The sequence below is a fragment of the Pleurodeles waltl genome, chromosome 7, assembly GCF_031143425.1.
Source record: "Pleurodeles waltl isolate 20211129_DDA chromosome 7, aPleWal1.hap1.20221129, whole genome shotgun sequence".
Lineage (NCBI taxonomy): Eukaryota > Metazoa > Chordata > Amphibia > Caudata > Salamandridae > Pleurodeles > Pleurodeles waltl.
Window position 1 is genome coordinate 1,440,393,712 of NC_090446.1, and position 22,542 is coordinate 1,440,416,253.

General features: G+C 40.4%; 1 protein-coding gene across 4 annotated transcripts in view; it reads right to left on the reverse strand.

Moving 5' to 3' along the window:
• LOC138246456 (uncharacterized) overlaps positions 1 to 22,542 on the reverse strand; it is a 420,592-nt gene that overhangs the window by 253,898 nt on the left and 144,152 nt on the right. For 2 of the 4 annotated variants that reach the window (XM_069201079.1, XM_069201076.1), the window contains exons 3-4: positions 20,074 to 20,142; positions 12,605 to 12,673 (exon numbers count right to left, since the gene is read on the reverse strand). In XM_069201079.1, coding sequence (XP_069057180.1) covers positions 12,605 to 12,673; positions 20,074 to 20,142 — 138 coding nt within the window. The remainder of the gene's footprint in view (positions 1 to 12,604; positions 12,674 to 20,073; positions 20,143 to 22,542) is intronic. The other 2 variants (XM_069201077.1, XM_069201078.1) reach the window with 2 other exon arrangements.

Consider the following 22,542-nt stretch of genomic DNA (forward strand, 5'->3'; position numbering starts at 1 on the left):
CAGACAGGAAGTGTGTAAGTACTTTGTTTCTGGAACACTCAGCTGCATCTACATACTGAAGGGTCTTCCTTGGCAGGAAGGGTGGGGGGCTCTCACTTACAGATCTCCTGGCAGACAGGACTGGGTTGAAAGGGGAACTGGTGCAGTTCAAAACCAGTATCTCCCTGGATTGTAATCAATAGAGAATAAAACTTGTTAACCTTTTTCCATGAGTGATGGTTATTTTCTGATTAATGTGGTTTCATTTTGGGTTTTTTAGGTGTTTGATATTGTTCTATTATTGTTGATTATTGGTTCAGTGGTCACTGCATAACTAGGATACTCCATGCGATTCAAAAGGTTCATCGACCTATACGCGTCCCCTTGTAATTTTTTACTTACTAAGGACCGAGCGAGCTAGCAGCTTTTGGTAACAGCTTGATGGTTAGTTTTCTTGGGGAACTAGTTATGTGGTGATTATTGGTTATGGTAGTAGTTTAAGTTAGGGTTAGTTGTTTGTATTTTATGAGATTAGAATTGTATTTTTCTGAAATGGCAATGGTAGTAAAGATGATGTCCCCTTAAGTCCAGAAATGACTTTCCCAGATCCTGGATCCTGCTAGTAAAGTTTGGGTATGTTTTCAGTGTGTTTTTGAGATAGTACAAAAGTGGTAGGTTGCGCTTGCACAGGCTTAAGCAAATTGCAGGTGAATTGTGAGGTATGTGAGGTATAGTAGGGAGTCTGCGTGCTCCAGTTGGGTTTAGTAGGAGTGTGCGTACTCCGTAGTATGTGAGTAGGGAAGTTGTCGAACTTCACATGTAAGTGGCGCTTTGTGCTAAAAAATTGCACACGTGGTTGTTGATGATGTACGGACCCTGCGTGGTGTAAGATTATGGAGTATATTGACAAGTGTATGAGACACTTGGTTATATGTTGTAATCTGTCTGGTTTAGTAGGTTGATCTGGCGTGGTCAACAAGTCGGTGTGTGTGATAAGTGGGTAAAAGAGATTTCGACTGAGATTTGGCGAGTTCTATGTGCACCAGGAGAGACCCTCTGATCAGTTGAGAGTAAAATTTGCGGGTCGAATTTTGCTTGCCAATGTGGGAGACTGAGAAAGAGGAATAGCTGTATGAGCCGAGGAGCCATTGGTGAAAATCCATAAGGTCTCTAAAGCGACTGTATCCCTTCCTGTAGTGAACCAGCAGGTTTGTATTAGTTATTGAGTTTTGGTAAGCGCTCGCAATAGTTTGAATTAGTTGTGTGAATCGAGCCAAGGAGGACGAGCAGCAAGACTTTGTCAGCTGCTGTGGGTGAGTGTGATGTCGGAGTGTGCTGCGCTGGGATAGGTTGGACAGTGAGAAGAGCCGCAACCGGATTGGCAGGCGTCCGTAAGAGGCAATTGGTTGAGTAAGCTGGTGAAGGGAATCTTGGGAGTAAAAGTCATTTAATTATTGAATCATAAGTAAACACAACAGGCAAAATTAAGTTTTTCAAGGCATTCAGGAGTGCGATGAAGGGTGATACTTACATCAAGGTGTCAGTGGGGGAGCCGCACCCACCGGAAAATACTCCTGCTTACATTGTGATGGAGGAGCGAGGTGTAGCCCCATGTTAGTGGTTGAAGAAATGGTACAATTTAACTAAAAATCAAGGGTCTTTAGCGTTTCCGGAGCATGGAACGTTTAGTTTGAGAATTTTGGATCAAATGCGAATGTCATTGTACGACATGAAGCCATTACCGAGACCAGCACAGTTTGAAGCTTTAGCGGTTTGGTAGCTGGTGGCTAGACAGCAACAAGAAATGAAGTTCAAAAGGAGGATGAAGCGAGTCGAAAAATCATTAGCTGAAGCAAGATGGGATTGGGAACAAAAAGGATGGAGAGCAGTGACATTGCAGGATGTCAAATTGTATCCCGCAATTACAGAGGGAGATGAGGCAGAGAAGGAGGATAGTGCCAAAGAGGATGAGAGTGGAGAAAGAAAGAAAAAGAGAAAGTCCTATGTAGATGATGATGATTCTGATGTTGAGGATCTCATTACGCAGTTGTAGAGACAAACCTCCACCTTCAACAAACTATGCGGGGGTCCAGGTAGTAATGCTACTGCCCCTACGGCTGCTCCGGCACAAGCCCAGGGAGCCGAGGGAACTGTACAGGAAGAAGGCAGACAATTACCAGGGGTCGTACAGAGTATGCCTAATGCAGGAACTAGTACTGTTGTTCAAGCGCAGATACATTCACCTTCGGTGTAGCAAATTTATCCAGATGTGCCGGTTCTTGAGACAGTCTCAAACATCATGGTGCCGAGGGAGCAGGTGCTTCTGAAGCCAATACTGATTCAGACAGATCCGACACCAATGTTATTGCCTTCAGCTCAAGCACAGGGTCTACCGAAGTTTACACCACTGACAGGAACACAATCAGATATCACACCAGTTATGAATCAGGCAATGGGGGTAACATTTCCGCAAGGTGCAAGTGCTAGGGCAGCTCCAGATGCAATATCTCTACAAATTACTGTTGGTCCAGCGGTACCCTTATTTGCACAAAAGAAACCAGATGCAGGGGAACAGAGTGAAATATCACTGAGCCTTGTAAGGAGGGGAATGGGTGATCCTGCACAGCTAATGTTGTCTGCTGGACAAACTTGGATCTAGACCTCTAATGGATCTCATTCCACTTGTAGCACTCCCAGATGCAGTGAATGGCCCTAATGTGAGTCAGAGTTTGAGCCTTCTGACTACGCAAACTTTGGGTGCAGTGGTACAACAGCTACCAGGGCCGAATGCAAATAATATTTCATTACAGGGATTGTCAGCTCAGCAATTAAGTGAATAGTTAGACAGTCTAAACACTCCTCGGAATGCATCCAAGTGTGAGGATCAGATAAATCGTGTAAGGTGGAATATAGAAGCCACTGAATTAGTCGAAGGAACAATAGGTGTGAACAGATTAGAATCTTACACATAAGAAGAGCTGAGGTATTTATGCCCAAAGATTACAAGAGAAGTGAGTAAAATACATCAGAAGCCGGCAGAGTTAGCAGAAAAACATGATACTGACATTGAGAATACGAAGCATTTGAAACGCAGCTACAGATAAGATTTTGAAGCAAAGGATTTCGAACACATGAGATCGGCAGGAATGAAGGCACACTTGAGAGAATTACTGCAGAGTGCACAGATTTAGGGAGCATTAGAGAAGTGGGAAGGTAGATGGACAAAGAAAAAAGATAAACAAAAACAGGATTCCAAAGAAGGGGCAGAAGGCGTTGACAAAGGGGAATCAGTTAATGAGAGAAATCCCAGGAGGGCAGTTTGTTCATGTCCCGTGGCACAGGAGTGACATATTGTCATTCACAAATGATTATCCAAAATTGAGAGAGAAGCCGGTTGAGTGGTATCAACAGACAGAGAGATTTGTGAAGCTTTCCAAATGTTTGTGGGAAGACTTGAACACGTTATTGGAGATAGTGGTCCTGGCAGATTTGTGGGTCGAATGTAAGAGGGCTGTGGATTGGCCAACAAGTGAGCCGGAAAGGGATAAAGTGACAGGTGTGCCCTCACCCGAGGTAATGACAAATTATTATAAGGTGATTGAGTTCCTGAAGACAAGGATTTCTCACAAAAACATTGATTGGCAGCAGATTGATAGAACGGTCCAAGAGGCTAAAGAATTGATACATACCTACTATGAAAGATTGTTGAAAGCATTCAAGGAGTACAGTGGTAAGGAAGCAATTGAGCGTGAAAGCCTTGTTACATTTTGTATTCAGGTTTGTCGATGGTCTGAGACCAGAAGTAGGGCAGATGATTAAGAGTCATTTAATATGCTGGCAAGCAAAGCCGATTGATGAGGAGTTGCAATATGCAAAATACTGTAGTGATGAAATTGAATTGAAACAGAAAAAGTTGAAAGAAAAAGCAATGGTGATCAAATTGATCAAACTGGAGTGCAGGGAGCTTTAGTACCGCCTATGCTGCCACAACAGAGAGCTATTATGTTCCAACCTCAAGTGAGGGGTATAGGGCGTGGAACAGACATGATGTGTGGTCCGGATTTAGGGACTGTGGTTGTTCAGTATGACATGCAGGGAATGAAAAAGATGTTACCATGTCATTTGTGCGGAAACGTGGGACACTTGGAGTGTCCGTTGATGGTGCAGGATGGTGTGGTTCAGCAAGGTGACGTCAGTACGTTTCAAACTGTAAAGGTCCCAAGAATGAAAGGATTTATTCCTAATGCTCAGAATCGAGGACAGAATTTCCTACTGGTGCAGCAAATGCAGGTGCCGCCTGCACAATTTGCTCCATTACAGCCAATACAGCAGCAGGTCCCCATTGTACCTAGACAGCAAATGCAAATACCTCAAACACTGATGGAGCAGCAACAGGTGATGCTTACTCAGCAGGTCACAGGTCAAAGACAAGACAGTAATAATAACACAGTGCATCAGTTTCCATTTTACAGATTTTACAGTGAGGATGAAATAAACGAAGAATGGAAGAGTGATAGTTCGGATGAAGGAGCCTGTATGCTTGCCGCATCCTTAGAAGTAGATCAGAGAGGGCCTTTTGTAAAGGTAAAGGTGATGGGTTACAAGGTCTCATTCTTGGTTGATACAGGAGCTACATGTTCTACAGTAAGAAGCATAGAAGTCCCTAATCTACCTCTTTCAGGCAGAACAGTGCAAGCTGTGGGAGTGGAGAACAGATAGTTGACACATCCAATCACATAGCCAGTGCAGGTTGAAATTGGAAATTATTTGGGAATGCATAGATTTGTTGTATGTGATTCGAGTCCTGTATCTTTACTGGGAAGAGACTTATTGTGCAAGACCAAATGTTCCATCAACTGTTCAGACACAGGGATAGAAGTCCAGACAAATAGTGATGATGAAGAAGAGCAGGCATCTGCAATGATAGTTAGCTAAGCCTATAAAGAATACCCATTGATTGAATTTTTTCCAGTGTTCACTGCGAAAGAATTGCATGCAGATGTACAGGGAACTGTAAAGGAAGAAGTCTGGAATTTGACAGGAAAGGAAGTAGGTCTGATTAAGGGTGTGGAGCCGATTAAAATCACTTTAAAGTCAAATGTAGCATTCCCGCAGCTTCCACAGTATAACATGGCACAGGATGTTTTGATGAAAGTGGCACAAATAATCGGAGACTTTGTGAAAAGAGGAGTTTTGAAAGAAGTGTTGAGCAGCCCAGGTAATTCACCAATAATGGGTTTGAAAAAGCCGTGTGGGAAAGGATGAGTTGTGCAGGACTTGCGTAAAGTAAATGACATGGTGGTTAAGTGTTCCCTGATAGTGTCCAATCCAGCAGTGATACTGTTTCAGATTCCTTGCGATGCAGAGTGGTTCACAGAGGTAGATCTGTCACAAGCTTTCTTTTCAGTGCCTCTTCATGCGGATAGTCCGTTTCTTTTCAGTTTCAAATTCCTAGACAGAGTCTACAGCTGGTGTAGGCTTCCACAAGGGTATAGGGAGTCACCATCCCTGTTTAAACAGTACATTGATGACTTGCTAATTGCATCTAGGACAAGAGATGAGTGTAAACATGTGTTGAATCATTTGGGAGAGTTTGGACATAAGGTCTCACCTGTGAAATTACAATATTGCCAAAAGTCAGCGAAATATCTGGGACATCAGATTGAAAAGGGATTGAGGAGAATTTCCAGGGAGAGAATTACTATGATCCTACAGAGAAATCCCCCAACTTCACAGAGAGATGTCAGAATGTTTCTGGGAATGGTTGGATATTGTAGACAGTGGATTCCCAATTTTGCTGAAATTGCCAAACCCTTACAGCAGTTGACACATAAGGGAGTTACAGATCCCATTACCCTAGATGAGGATCAGATGAAAGCATTCACTGAATTAAGAGAGAGTTTGTGCAGAGCTCCAGCGTTGGGAATGCCTGATTACACAAAGCCTTTCACATTGTTTTGTCATGAACGTGATGCTTGTTCTTTGTCTGTCTTGACACAGGTCCATGGAGGTGCATATCACCCAGTAGCTTATTTTTCAGCTACCTTGGACCCGGTTGCAGCAGCTTTACCAGGTTGTCTGCATGCCGTAGCCGCAATTGGTCAAAGTCTTTCTAAATGTGAGGGGGTAGTCTTGGGATGCCCTTTGACGGTAATAGTACCAAATTCTGTTGAGATTTTACTGACAAGGACGAAAACCCAATATTTGACGGGTGCAAGACTGACAAAGGTATGGAACGAGCATATTGGGTGCTCCAAATGTAACATTGAAAAGATGTACAGCGCTGAATCCAGCAACATTACTTCCAAGTGAAACTGTTGAAATTGAAAAAAAGATATTGAACATGATTGCCTTGACGTAACTGAGCTGTGTACAAAACCGAGGCCTGACATTAGATACACGCGTTTAGAGGAAAATGACCAAATTGTCTTTGTTGATGGTTCGTGTCTCAGAGATGGAACAGGCACATTGAGAGCAGGATATGCCTTGTGCACAATTACAGGCACCTTAGAAGGTTCATGGCTTCCAGGAGTGTATTCTGCACAAGTGGCAGAACTAGTAGCTCTTACGAAGGCTTGATATGTTTCTGCAAGATTAAGAGTCACAATCTATACTGATAGTCAATACGGATTTGGAATTGTTCATGATTTTGGCCAGTTGTGGTCGCAGCGAGGTTTTATGACCTCGACTGGAACTCCAGTGAGAAATGGCGACCGGATAAAAGAGTTGTTGTACGCAATTCATTTACCTGAAGAAATTGCTGTGGTAAAATGCAGTGCACACCAAAAGACACAGGATTAAATTTTCTTCGGAAATGGATATGCGGATCAAGTCGCAAGGTTTTGCGCATTGAACTGTATATCGTTTAAAGACAAGTGGGAACTAATGCCTGAAGAAGAAAAAAATTGTGCAAGTTTTGCTTTCAAAATAATCAACACTTTAGAGGAATTGAAATTGTTGCAGGAAAATGCAAACAAAGAAGAGAAAAGGCATTGGTTGAAATTTAAATGTATTCAAAGACCAGATGAGATTTGGGTTTCTGAGGAGGGCCAGATGGTGCTGCCAAATAGTTTGTTGAATCAGATGGCCAGTTATTATCATGGCCAAGCACATATTAGAAGGGATGCCATGGTCAGGTTGTTCAAAGTTGATTGGTTTAACCCAAAGTTCAGACAAGCAGCAGAGGCAGTATGTCATAGATGTGTAATCTGTCAGCAACTAAATGTGGGAAAAGGGACAGTGGTGAATTTGAGCCACATTGGAAGAGCAGGAGGACCATTCAGCAGAATGCAATTGGATTTTAATGAGATGCCTGCCTGTGGTGGATTGAAGTACGTGTTGGTGATTGTGTGTGTGTTCAGCCACTAGATTGAAGCATACCCACACGTAGGAATGATAGTCTCACAGTTGCAAAGCTGTTGCTTAGAGAATTAATACCAAGGTTCGGATTCCCGATCGCTTTAGAATCAGATAGGGGAACCCACTTCAATAACGAAGTGATCAAACTCTTATGTGCAGCTTTAAACATTGAGCAGAAGCTGCATTGCAGCTACCGCCCAGATGCATCAGGACTTGTAGGGCAAATGAATGGTACGCTGAAATCAAGAATTGCCAAAATGTGTGCTGCAACAAATCTGAAATGGCCAGATGCATTACCTTTGGTATTGATGTCAATGCGAAAATATTGCCGACAGAAAGACAGGACCGTCACCCCACGAGATTCTCATGGGCAGAGCAATAAGATTGCCAGCAATTCCAGCAAATGCTCGTCAATATTACAGATGATATGGTGTTGGACTACTGCAAAGGTCTGGCTGATGTGGTTCAATCTTTCTCTCAGCAGGTGCAGGCTGCTACCCTGCCACCCATCCATGACCCAGGGCACAATCTGAGAGCTGGAGATTGGGTTGTCATCAAAAAGCATGTTCGAAAAACTTGCCTAGAGCCGTGTTGGAAGGGCCCATATCAAGTGGTGCTGACAACTACGACAGCTGTGAAGTGTGAAGGACTACCTAATTGGATACATGCGAGCCATACCAAAAGAGTGATGAGTCCGCAAGATCATGAAGAAGTGTTGTTGAGAGCACCAACAGCAGCGAAACAAGTGGATCTTCCTGAGCTGGAACTGGAACAAGTGGAACCTGAAACGACCCAGAGCTGGTGGAAGGGTCAATCACCCCTGTGAGAGGTGAGGGTGTGGAAATCCAAGAGGGTGAACAAGAGTCTAACTCAATGGAGACAACTGGAGAACTAAGCACAGGAGGGGTTCTCCCAGAAGTAGACGGTGCTGAGGCACAAGCAGACCATGTGCCAGATCAAGAAGGGGAAAGAAATGAGACGGATCAAAGCCAAAGTGATCCGACTCCTCCTGAACCGTTGCAGGTCCATCAAGAGAGAACACCATAAATAGAAAGAAAGAGAAGAGTCCAATTTTAAAGAAAATACTGACTGAAGGATCAAGGAAAGTAGACAATTGGCCTGAATCGTGAATTAGAAAGATGAAGGAATTGGTCATAAATGAGCCAATAGAGGAAGAAGTAGACACTACAAGAAAAGACGAACTGAGTGAAGGAGAATTAGCTGGAGGACGAAGGTTGAAAGGAAAGAGAGTAGCAAGTCGAAGATACGCAGGTCCTGCAGCAACAACTGAATGGCAAAACTAGTTAATGTCCTTTTGCTTTGACAGAGAAGTTCCGAATCAGTACTTTGATGCAACCTGAAGGGAATCAACAGACTGAGTGGTTGAGCTAATCTGAAGAAGAATAAATAGAGACTGTTGAATTAAACCCGGAAAAAACATTGATAACCTGATACGACATTCGAAAACCTGATGTGACAAGCTGCTAACCGATTTTGACAAAGGAGAAAAGGGTTCCTGTGTGTGAAACTGAATTGCGAGAAACAAGCACATTTCTGATTTTTCAATTTAGATTTTTCCTGTTGCACCTTATCTAAGAGTTATTTCTACTTTCTGATTCTTTACAGATCATGGCTGAGTTGAATAAGAGCATTAGAAATATTCGATATTGCATGTATTTGAGTGCTGGAGTGGCTACTATGTGTGGAATAATGATTGTAATAATGTTTGTGGGTATGTCTATTCATGAGATGAAAGAAGCTGCTATTGTTGCTGTTCTTGAGACTACAACACTAACAGCTATAGAGAGGTTCAAGCTAGATGAAAAATATTTGCATGATTGTACCAATGCACGGGGAGAGCTTTCTTCTAACGTTTTCTATCGGATGTTGAGTGAGTATGTGGAAACGATGGATGCATAGAATTGTCTTGTGTGTATGCAAATCTCTTCCTCTGTGGAAGAAGGGGTTACGTATCGTAGTTTACCCCTAACATATGGCATAACATGTAGTCTACTAGTAACCAGATTCTATAACCTAAAGTATATACAGTATTTCTATTCTAATCACAACTTAGTGTTTTCCTTTGTTCCTATTATTAGATATTTGAGTAAAATAGCTAAGGAGCATGATATAGTATTAGTTAGAGGATTCAGTGAGCCAACACTAACTTTTGGAACTGCTTATGCTCACTGTAATAATTTAACCTGTTTATTAACTCCAACAGAAAAAAGCTTTATAGGGCATACAGATGATAGAAGAAAGGCACTAAAGGAGAAATTAGAAAAAGGGCTGGAGAAAAGGACTTATAAAAATAATTATGCTTACACTGCTATTTAAACACAAGGGAGATTAGCCTTAGATGCATTACACATAGGCAAGCTTTGTATATATAGGCCAAAGTTGTGCACTGACACTCTGTTTGTGGGAATGAGAGAATATAGGCATGTGTTTTTATTTCAAAGTAAATGGACTTTTATGCTGAATGGTGCGGACCCTGTGATTCCTGGAATTTATTATATCTGTGGACTTAATGATTATTACCGTCTTCCTAGAGTATAGTATGGGACATGCTATTTAGGGATAGCTTTCCCTAAGATATATCAGATAGATGACCTAAAGAAGATACTGAAAGTGACTGAATTACATCATAAACAACAGAGGAGGGAAACCTCTTCTGAAATCGTAGGGGATATTTTTGGTGCAATAATTCCTTCTGTGGGAGTTATTTTGAATGCAAACAAGATACGAACATTATCTACTATTGTGGATAATATGCTGACAAACTTTACAGGGGCAATACTCCTGTTAAATACTGAATTGGCTGCGGATAGAGCTATGACGCTTCAAAATAGGCTTGCTTTTGACATAATTTTGACGAAAGACGGCGGAGTCTGTAAAATGATTAATGCTAGGCATTGTTGCACGTTCATACCTGAAAATGATAAAGAGATAAGGGACTTACTTACTAATATAACTAATTCAAGCAAGGATTTGAAAGAATTGAAGGAACCTGGGGTTTGGGAGAATGTTGGAAATGGGTTTGTGCAATGGGAAATTGGTTTAGTCAAATTTGGAATGGGGTATTGTGGAAAATTGTCCAGGGAATATTAATTGTGATTGCTTCCATATTAGGAGTATGGGGTACATGCAAATTATGGCAAAGAATAAAATTAAGAAAAAGAAAAATTGATCAGAGGAGGGAAGAACCTAGGAGACAAATTTATAGGGAAAATTCGAGAAGAAGGCAAAATACAGCTGAGACAAATTTGTAAAGTGTTGACAAAGAAAGGTGTGATTACACATTTAGTCATCAGAGGAAGGACTGATGGAGCAGATATGTTAATTAAAGAAATTGCTAATGATTAATGTGTTTTTATTAATGAGAAAAATGCATAGAAAAATTACTATTAGAAAATAATGTGTGTAATTGAAAATGTGCCCTCGAAGAATGGTTACCATGTATATTAACAGATGCAAAATTATTACAAAAACATATTAATATATCATAACTGAATGTATAACCTATGTTTTATGTTAACTCATATTCTTAAATTAGCCAGACTAAAGGGCTGTTTCGCTGAGCCCTGCTTGCTCATAACATGGAGACTTCGACAAAACTTTGCGAGGACTGATAACTGGAAGGAGAAACCTTGAACTTTTCAGAGTTCAGACGGCTTGGCTGGAACATTCTGCAATGTACCAACGGACAGGAGATGGTGAAGACAATTTGATACAATGATGTGTAGTGTAGGCTAAATGTCCTTTCCCAGGACTTGAACAATAGAGGCACTAACTAGAGACTTGTATGCAACAATTTTGTTACCTGAAGCGCCCGTTCTCATCGCAAGAAGAACCAATCAGTTTCATGGGACATGAGGTAGATGCAAAATTAGAAATTTGTTAAACAAAAACTATAGGTTAGAGTCATAACTTCCGCTAGACGGACCAATTAGCAATTAGTGGGATGGACTGGGAGACCCTAATAAAAAGTCATGACAAGGGGAGCGAAATCAGAACTGCGAGGAGAAAGTCGATGACGTCAGGAGACGCTGTCCGAACTGCTGATAATTGGGCTTATACTCTGTGAGCCTGATACGTAGCTGACCACTGATGACCTGGGGATGAAGACTGACTCGTTGCTGATCCATCCTGGATAGGTAGCTATGAAAATGTGACTAACTACTTTTTTGTGCCTTTTCTTCTAGGTACCAACTGCGCTGTTTTTATAGAAATTCTCACTTAGGTAGATTTTTCAAAATTTATGTTTTTCTCTAAATTGTTTTAGCATGAAGACCCCCATGCTGATGCTAATCTTGGTTAGGTAGGCTGACAGGGGAGACGTCGACATTGACAAATGACTGACGAAAAGAATTGCTGAATTACATTATTAATGTTGATATTCGTAGCCTATGTGGTTGTTTGGTCATATATGTCTTTCCCAAGGATAATGTTTTCTAACTAATGAATTAATAAAGAATTGACTGAATAATATTGAACTAACTGATGACCTAGAATTGTAATCAATAGGGAATAAAACTTGTTAACCATTTGCCATGAGTCATGGTTATTTTCTGATTAATGTGGTTTCCTTTTGGGGTTTTTTAGGTGGTTGATATTGTTCTATTATTGCTAATTATTGGTTCAGTGTTCACTGCATAACTAGGATACTCCATGCGATTCAAAGGTTCATCAACCTATTGAGTTTACTTACTAAGGACTGGGCGCGCTAACATATGGAATTAGTTTTGATCAGAGGATGTGTGTTGCACCTGATTAACCTCTTTTCTGTCTTTATTTTGTGGGTTTGATGGAAATTTGTCTTGAGCAGGTTTTTGTTCCGTTGAGTTAGTTTCTTGTAATTAGAAATTCTTGTGTCCACATTGCTTTCAACAGTTATGACAGTGATTAAAAGAGAACTGTAGGCAAATGAGTGCCACACATGGTAATCTTTGAGAATGTGATGCTCACAGTCAGCTGTTCCAATACTGCCAATTTTTCTGTCCCTTATAAAGTGTCTGTTTGTGCACATGGTGGACCAGATGGTGGATTGTACTAGAAACAGCAAATAGCAGTTAGTAAAGGGACTGAAGGTGGCAATATAATGTAACAAAAATGATGGCTTTACAAAACAAGACCAATGTACAGTGTACTGTATAAGTGCTGTATCTCACTAGCTCACAAACATCCAATCCAGAGAAGCTGAGATGTTATTTTTTATCATTAACTCTTACATCTTAAGGGTGACAAAAGTCAAAGAAACACTTACCAGAGATTACTGTGGAGATCATTTGCAGTAATACAAGAATCCATAGCATATTTGATGTCGTTGTCCAACCTACACCCAATAACGAAAATTACAAAGGTTAAAACGTAGAACCCATTTTTCAGAAGCAAAATTAGAAATTTTGAAATGGTTTTATTAGGTTTGTTCACAATATACTTATGCGCTCAAGGACTGCATTTTGTATACCTTATTTAGGGGCAGATTTACGAGCCCCAGCGCCTCCGTGCACCACATTAGCATCATTTCTTTTATGCTAATGTGGCCCAACGAGGCCAAAATCGCTGCGACAAATTGGTGCAATGCATGCATTACACCACTTTGTAACCCTTTGCACTACATTATGCCTGTGCCAGGCATAATCTATGCAACATTATGCCTGTGCCAGGCATAATGTATGCAAAGGGGGTGTTCCCCTGTTGGGAGGGGGGGCGAACACATGGTGCAAAGAAGTGTAAGAACTTTCTTTCCGTACTTTTTTTTTGGGGCACTTTTAATGCTTGCTCAGAGTCGGTGTTAAAAGGAGGTACATCATTGATTACAATGGGCCTGAATGGGCTTTGCAGCATTAGTGTCAACATTTTTTACGCTAATGCTGCAAAGATGTTGACGCTAGTTCCCCTAACTACCACCATGGTGTGCTGTATTTTAGATAGGATGCGCACATGGTAGCGTTAGGGGTGCACTAAGAGGTGCAATTTTTTTTAATCAGCCCCTTTGTTGGCTGAACATCTTATAAAATAAAATCTCTATCACATCAAAACAGCTGTTTTGCATGACAATGCAAAGCAAAACTATTGTGACGCAATGTGACAAATTACAAATTGTTCAAATCATTCTATCTGCACAAAGGAAGAGTTCTTGGACTTCATATACACTCTGCCATTGAGAACCACCACACACTGCATAAACAAGTGAGGACAGAGAGGAAAAATAGCTAATTCACTATGCATGGCTACAAAATGCTGATACATGTATGATACACAGTGTCCCCTGCTTTGATATGCACAGTTAGTGATGTGTTATAACTTGTTGCACAGTCTGCCACTACATATATTTTGAGCAGTGTCTGTCTCTGAATGTTATGAAGAAATCAAGCCAGATTTACAAATTCCTTTTTTTTAATTCTGCAAATCACTGGTTTTGCAACTGCAAAAGGTTTTGAAGTATATAAAAATGCTACCACGATTTAAAAAAAAGTCTCTCCTACACATAAAGGTGTCAATGGTTTGCGGTTGAAATTGAGATCGCAAACTACTGATTAGTTGTGGACCCCTGGGTTGATGTGGTAACTGATTATCAAAGGACAGCTGGGAATCTGGGAATCACGTTGGGAAGCCTTGTGGGAGCGGGCAGTAGTCTCCTACCCACTGGCGGTTCCCAGTGATAGTTTCCCAAACAGGAAACATTTTGTAAGCAAAACCTCTCTATTAGAGGAACATAGGAAGCTTTTAAAGAAACATTTTTCCTATTTGGGAATGCAAATGCAGCAGAGACGGAGCTCTGCTGCAGGCCATTGCAGTCCTCTTTCCCTGCATTCAAAACTAAATATAACGAGTAACAAACTGCGACCTGCCTAATTCCTTTCCATTAAGCGGGTCATTTTGCGAATAAGCACTTTCAGATGAAGGGCCAGCAGTATCAAACATTTTTGCATTTGCAAACGGTGGGAATCGCAAAATTCGGCCGTTTGCAAATCCAAAAATGCCTTTCACGATGTTTGAAAGGCATTCGCAGTGCAATTTTAAGGAATCACAAAAATAGCGATTCCTTAAAATTGCGACCCCATTTAGGGAATCGCAAATTGCGATTCTCTGAATAGGAAATCGCAAATAGAGAATTCCTATTTGTGATTTCCAAAGCACATGTATCAAGCATTTCCTAAATACGAATTGGGCATATAGGAAATGCAAATACCACAAACTCAAGTTTGGTGGTAAGCATGTGTAATTTATTTTAATGACATCTAGAGCACACATGCCCTTAGGGCATGTGTGTGCTTCACATGCCGGCAAATATTTTTTTGGGGTGCATCAGAGGGGGCCTTAAGCCCCCAGCACACTGGGGTTTGCATTACCTAGTTTGCAAATTCCTAACTGGAATTTGCAAATTGGGAAATGCAAAACCATTCGCACCTATGGGCCCACAGGCCTCTAGGGATGAATGGCGTCGCAATCTCTAATTGCGATTCGGTAACAGCGTTTGCGACTTTTAAAAAATCGCTAGTACCGACTTGCAATTTTGATACATCCCATTTTGCATTTCTTAGATAGCCATTTCTTAAAATTCGCTATTTAAGAAATGCAAACCACAAGCTTGATACATCTGGCCAGAAATCTATTTGTGCATAGGTCGCTTTGCAAATAGTACACCCATTCACAAATCAGCCAGTAGGGCAATTAACCATCCCAGTTTGTAAAGGAGTGTTTGTACATTTTTTGCTAATGTTCTTTCCCTCTTTCCTAACCAACCTAATAACCAATGTCACAGCGTTTTGAATCTCGGTTATAAAGAATTGTGTACGACAGCCTAACCTCTGCTTTAGAATGATGCATCTATAATTGTCGATGGTGGCACTGCCACTATCACTACACTTCCATTCATTCCAAAGGTTTAGTCTGTAAAAACCATAAAACAATCAAGACACAACAGTTATACATTATATATTATCCAGTAAATGATGTAGAAATACCCAACAATGGCCCGATTTCAATTGGGCTTAAAGAGTTTCCCTTAACTTGTGAGAGCTAAAGCCTAGATTTGCAAAGGTAATTTATTTATATTTCATTTTATGTTTCTTTGATAATACATTTTAAGTTCCAACATGACAACACTTTATATTTGCTGCAGATTGAACAGTTAGCCATAATGATCTCACTTCTGGCTAGGTGTCTTTGGGGGCATGTCAACAAGTGAATAAGAACCATAGTCTTATTTCTTGCTATAGCTAAAATGTATTGATCTCAACTTTTGTGCATGCTATCGTAGTTTACTTAGTATGTCTCTTTTGAAAATCTTTTTGCAAAAATTAGACAGACAGTACAATTTTTGTAGACCATTTTCTTTAGATATAAATTTAACAAATGCCTTCTAATTTTTCTAGTTTGCTATCAGAAAAGGAGAAAATAACAGTCGTGGCTGGGGTCGGGGCAAGGTGGTGGGACGGGGGGCAAGGAGGACAGGGGGCGATGGGGTTACGGGGAAACAAAACAAAAACAGGAAAAAAGAATCTTACCTGCTGCATCGCTGCAACGCTGGTCTTTAGGCTCCACTGCAGGCACAGGCTACCAGCCTGCCCTGCAACCAATCTGAACGCTGCTCTCATGCTGCTAGAAGCATGAAAGCAGCGTTAGGATTGGCCTGTGTGCCCTGGCTTTGCGCTCCCAGGGAGACTGGGAGCCTGTGTCTGCTGTCTCCAACCCGGCAACAAAACTCGGGTTTGAGACAGCTCACTGCGCATGCCGGTTTGGCCTCCCTGAAACCGCCGGCCAGACACACATGCCCACTGAGGGGACTGCACATCACTTCCCATCCCTGCCTGTCATTCCCCATGGCCTCACCCCTTTAAAAAAATAAAATGATAATAAACATGGTTTATTATCTTTTTGTTTTTCAAGTTTTTCAGCTGCTGCTGCTGGCAGGGGGAGCAATGCTTCTCCGCCATAGCAGAGGAGCTGACGCTGGAAAATAACCGTATTTTCTTTCTCTGACCGGTCTCAGAGCATACAGATGATCAAATTCAGTTTCTGTCCACTTTGAAATATTTTCTGAATAATTAACAATGGAAGGCAATTTATTGTAGCCTTCTGACCAGAGCCTAGCTTCAACAGTAAGAATAATTGCTAAATATCACACTTATTCGATATTGCATGTATTTGAGTGCTGGAGTGGCTACTATGTGTGGAATAATGATTGTAATAATGTTTGTGGGTATGTCTATTCATGAGATGAAAGAAGCTGCTATTGTTGCTGTTCTTGAGACTACAACACTAACAGCTATAGAGAGGTTCAAGCTAGATGAAAAATATTTGCATGATTGTACCAATGCACGGGGAGAGCTTTCTTCTAACGTTTTCTATCGGATGTTGAGTGAGTATGTGGAAACGATGGATGCATAGAATTGTCTTGTGTGTATGCAAATCTCTTCCTCTGTGGAAGAAGGGGTTACGTATCGTAGTTTACCCCTAACATATAGCATAACATGTAGTCTACTAGTAACCAGATTCTATAACCTAAAGTATATACAGTATTTCTATTCTAATCACAACTTAGTGTTTTCCTTTGTTCCTATTATTAGATATTTGAGTAAAATAGCTAAGGAGCATGATATAGTATTAGTTAGAGGATTCAGTGAGCCAACACTAACTTTTGGAACTGCTTATGCTCACTGTAATAATTTAACCTGTTTATTAACTCCAACAGAAAAAAGCTTAAAAGGGCATACAGATGATAGAAGAAAGGCACTAAAGGAGAAATTAGAAAAAGGGCTGGAGAAAAGGACTTATAAAAATAATTATGCTTACACTGCTATTTAAACACAAGGGAGATGCATTACACATAGGCAAGCTTTGTATATATAGGCCAAAGTTGTGCACTGACACTCTGTTTGTGGGAATGAGAGAATATAGGCATGTGTTTTTATTTCAAAGTAAATGGACTTTTATGCTGAATGGTGCGGACCCTGTGATTCCTGGAATTTATTATATCTGTGGACTTAATGATTATTACCGTCTTCCTAGAGTATAGTATGGGACATGCTATTTAGGGATAGCTTTCCCTAAGATATATCAGATAGATGACCTAAAGAAGATACTGAAAGTGACTGAATTACATCATAAACAACAGAGGAGGGAAACCTCTTCTGAAATCGTAGGGGATATTTTTGGTGCAATAATTCCTTCTGTGGGAGTTATTTTGAATGCAAACAAGATACGAACATTATCTACTATTGTGGATAATATGCTGACAAACTTTACAGGGGCAATACTCCTGTTAAATACTGAATTGGCTGCGGATAGAGCTATGACGCTTCAAAATAGGCTTGCTTTTGACATAATTTTGACGAAAGACGGCGGAGTCTGTAAAATGATTAATGCTAGGCATTGTTGCACGTTCATACCTGAAAATGATAAAGAGATAAGGGACTTACTTACTAATATAACTAATTCAAGCAAGGATTTGAAAGAATTGAAGGAACCTGGGGTTTGGGAGAATGTTGGAAATGGGTTTGTGCAATGGGAAATTGGTTTAGTCAAATTTGGAATGGGGTATTGTGGAAAATTGTCCAGGGAATATTAATTGTGATTGCTTCCATATTAGGAGTATGGGGTACATGCAAATTATGGCAAAGAATAAAATTAAGAAAAAGAAAAATTGATCAGAGGAGGGAAGAACCTAGGAGACAAATTTATAGGGAAAATTCGAGAAGAAGGCAAAATACAGCTGAGACAAATTTGTAAAGTGTTGACAAAGAAAGGTGTGATTACACATTTAGTCATCAGAGGAAGGACTGATGGAGCAGATATGTTAATTAAAGAAATTGCTAATGATTAATGTGTTTTTATTAATGAGAAAAATGCATAGAAAAATTACTATTAGAAAATAATGTGTGTAATTGAAAATGTGCCCTCGAAGAATGGTTACCATGTATATTAACAGATGCAAAATTATTACAAAAACATATTAATATATCATAACTGAATGTATAACCTATGTTTTATGTTAACTCATATTCTTAAATTAGCCAGACTAAAGGGCTGGTTTCGCTGAGCCCTGCTTGCTCATAACGTGGAGACTTCGAAAAACTTTGCGAGGACTGATAACTGGAAGGAGAAACCTTGAACTTTTCAGAGTTCAGACGGCTTGGCTGGAACATTCTGCAATGTACCAACGGACAGGAGATGGTGAAGACAATTTGATACAATGATGTGTAGTGTAGGCTAAATGTCCTTTCCCAGGACTTGAACAATAGAGGCACTAACTAGAGACTTGTATGCAACAATTTTGTTACCTGAAGCGCCCGTTCTCATCGCAAGAAGAACCAATCAGTTTCATGGGACATGAGGTAGATGCAAAATTAGAAATTTGTTAAACAAAAACTATAGGTTAGAGTCATAACTTCCGCTAGACGGACCAATTAGCAATTAGTGGGATGGACTGGGAGACCCTAATAAAAAGTCATGACAAGGGGAGCGAAATCAGAACTGCGAGGAGAAAGTCGATGACGTCAGGAGACGCTGTCCGAACTGCTGATAATTGGGCTTATACTCTGTGAGCCTGATACGTAGCTGACCACTGATGACCTGGGGATGAAGACTGACTCGTTGCTGATCCATCCTGGATAGGTAGCTATGAAAATGTGACTAACTACTTTTTTTGTGCCTTTTCTTCTAGGTACCAACTGCGCTGTTTTTATAGAAATTCTCACTTAGGTAGATTTTTCAAAATTTATGTTTTTCTCTAAATTGTTTTAGCATGAAGACCCCCATGCTGATGCTAATCTTGGTTAGGTAGGCTGACAGGGGAGACGTCGACATTGACAAATGACTGACGAAAAGAATTGCTGAATTACATTATTAATGTTGATATTCGTAGCCTATGTGGTTGTTTGGTCATATATGTCTTTCCCAAGGATAATGTTTTCTAACTAATGAATTAATAAAGAATTGACTGAATAATATTGAACTAACTGATGACCTAGAATTGTAATCAATAGGGAATAAAACTTGTTAACCATTTGCCATGAGTCATGGTTATTTTCTGATTAATGTGGTTTCCTTTTGGGGTTTTTTAGGTGGTTGATATTGTTCTATTATTGCTAATTATTGGTTCAGTGTTCACTGCATAACTAGGATACTCCATGCGATTCAAAGGTTCATCAACCTATTGAGTTTACTTACTAAGGACTGGGCGCGCTAACATATGGAATTAGTTTTGATCAGAGGATGTGTGTTGCACCTGATTAACCTCTTTTCTGTCTTTATTTTGTGGGTTTGATGGAAATTTGTCTTGAGCAGGTTTTTGTTCCGTTGAGTTAGTTTCTTGTAATTAGAAATTCTTGTGTCCACATTGCTTTCAACAGTTATGACAGTGATTAAAAGAGAACTGTAGGCAAATGAGTGCCACACATGGTAATCTTTGAGAATGTGATGCTCACAGTCAGCTGTTCCAATACTGCCAATTTTTCTGTCCCTTATAAAGTGTCTGTTTGTGCACATGGTGGACCAGATGGTGGATTGTACTAGAAACAGCAAATAGCAGTTAGTAAAGGGACTGAAGGTGGCAATATAATGTAACAAAAATGATGGCTTTACAAAACAAGACCAATGTACAGTGTACTGTATAAGTGCTGTATCTCACTAGCTCACAAACATCCAATCCAGAGAAGCTGAGATGTTATTTTTTATCATTAACTCTTACATCTTAAGGGTGACAAAAGTCAAAGAAACACTTACCAGAGATTACTGTGGAGATCATTTGCAGTAATACAAGAATCCATAGCATATTTGATGTCGTTGTCCAACCTACACCCAATAACGAAAATTACAAAGGTTAAAACGTAGAACCCATTTTTCAGAAGCAAAATTAGAAATTTTGAAATGGTTTTATTAGGTTTGTTCACAATATACTTATGCGCTCAAGGACTGCATTTTGTATACCTTATTTAGGGGCAGATTTACGAGCCCCAGCGCCTCCGTGCACCACATTAGCATCATTTCTTTTATGCTAATGTGGCCCAACGAGGCCAAAATCGCTGCGACAAATTGGTGCAATGCATGCATTACACCACTTTGTAACCCTTTGCACTACATTATGCCTGTGCCAGGCATAATCTATGCAACATTATGCCTGTGCCAGGCATAATGTATGCAAAGGGGGTGTTCCCCTGTTGGGAGGGGGGGCGAACACATGGTGCAAAGAAGTGTAAGAACTTTCTTTCCGTACTTTTTTTTTGGGGCACTTTTAATGCTTGCTCAGAGTCGGTGTTAAAAGGAGGTACATCATTGATTACAATGGGCCTGAATGGGCTTTGCAGCATTAGTGTCAACATTTTTTACGCTAATGCTGCAAAGATGTTGACGCTAGTTCCCCTAACTACCACCATGGTGTGCTGTATTTTAGATAGGATGCGCACATGGTAGCGTTAGGGGTGCACTAAGAGGTGCAATTTTTTTTAATCAGCCCCTTTGTTGGCTGAACATCTTATAAAATAAAATCTCTATCACATCAAAACAGCTGTTTTGCATGACAATGCAAAGCAAAACTATTGTGACGCAATGTGACAAATTACAAATTGTTCAAATCATTCTATCTGCACAAAGGAAGAGTTCTTGGACTTCATATACACTCTGCCATTGAGAACCACCACACACTGCATAAACAAGTGAGGACAGAGAGGAAAAATAGCTAATTCACTATGCATGGCTACAAAATGCTGATACATGTATGATACACAGTGTCCCCTGCTTTGATATGCACAGTTAGTGATGTGTTATAACTTGTTGCACAGTCTGCCACTACATATATTTTGAGCAGTGTCTGTCTCTGAATGTTATGAAGAAATCAAGCCAGATTTACAAATTCCTTTTTTTTAATTCTGCAAATCACTGGTTTTGCAACTGCAAAAGGTTTTGAAGTATATAAAAATGCTACCACGATTTAAAAAAAAGTCTCTCCTACACATAAAGGTGTCAATGGTTTGCGGTTGAAATTGAGATCGCAAACTACTGATTAGTTGTGGACCCCTGGGTTGATGTGGTAACTGATTATCAAAGGACAGCTGGGAATCTGGGAATCACGTTGGGAAGCCTTGTGGGAGCGGGCAGTAGTCTCCTACCCACTGGCGGTTCCCAGTGATAGTTTCCCAAACAGGAAACATTTTGTAAGCAAAACCTCTCTATTAGAGGAACATAGGAAGCTTTTAAAGAAACATTTTTCCTATTTGGGAATGCAAATGCAGCAGAGACGGAGCTCTGCTGCAGGCCATTGCAGTCCTCTTTCCCTGCATTCAAAACTAAATATAACGAGTAACAAACTGCGACCTGCCTAATTCCTTTCCATTAAGCGGGTCATTTTGCGAATAAGCACTTTCAGATGAAGGGCCAGCAGTATCAAACATTTTTGCATTTGCAAACGGTGGGAATCGCAAAATTCGGCCGTTTGCAAATCCAAAAATGCCTTTCACGATGTTTGAAAGGCATTCGCAGTGCAATTTTAAGGAATCACAAAAATAGCGATTCCTTAAAATTGCGACCCCATTTAGGGAATCGCAAATTGCGATTCTCTGAATAGGAAATCGCAAATAGAGAATTCCTATTTGTGATTTCCAAAGCACATGTATCAAGCATTTCCTAAATACGAATTGGGCATATAGGAAATGCAAATACCACAAACTCAAGTTTGGTGGTAAGCATGTGTAATTTATTTTAATGACATCTAGAGCACACATGCCCTTAGGGCATGTGTGTGCTTCACATGCCGGCAAATATTTTTTTGGGGTGCATCAGAGGGGGCCTTAAGCCCCCAGCACACTGGGGTTTGCATTACCTAGTTTGCAAATTCCTAACTGGAATTTGCAAATTGGGAAATGCAAAACCATTCGCACCTATGGGCCCACAGGCCTCTAGGGATGAATGGCGTCGCAATCTCTAATTGCGATTCGGTAACAGCGTTTGCGACTTTTAAAAAATCGCTAGTACCGACTTGCAATTTTGATACATCCCATTTTGCATTTCTTAGATAGCCATTTCTTAAAATTCGCTATTTAAGAAATGCAAACCACAAGCTTGATACATCTGGCCAGAAATCTATTTGTGCATAGGTCGCTTTGCAAATAGTACACCCATTCACAAATCAGCCAGTAGGGCAATTAACCATCCCAGTTTGTAAAGGAGTGTTTGTACATTTTTTGCTAATGTTCTTTC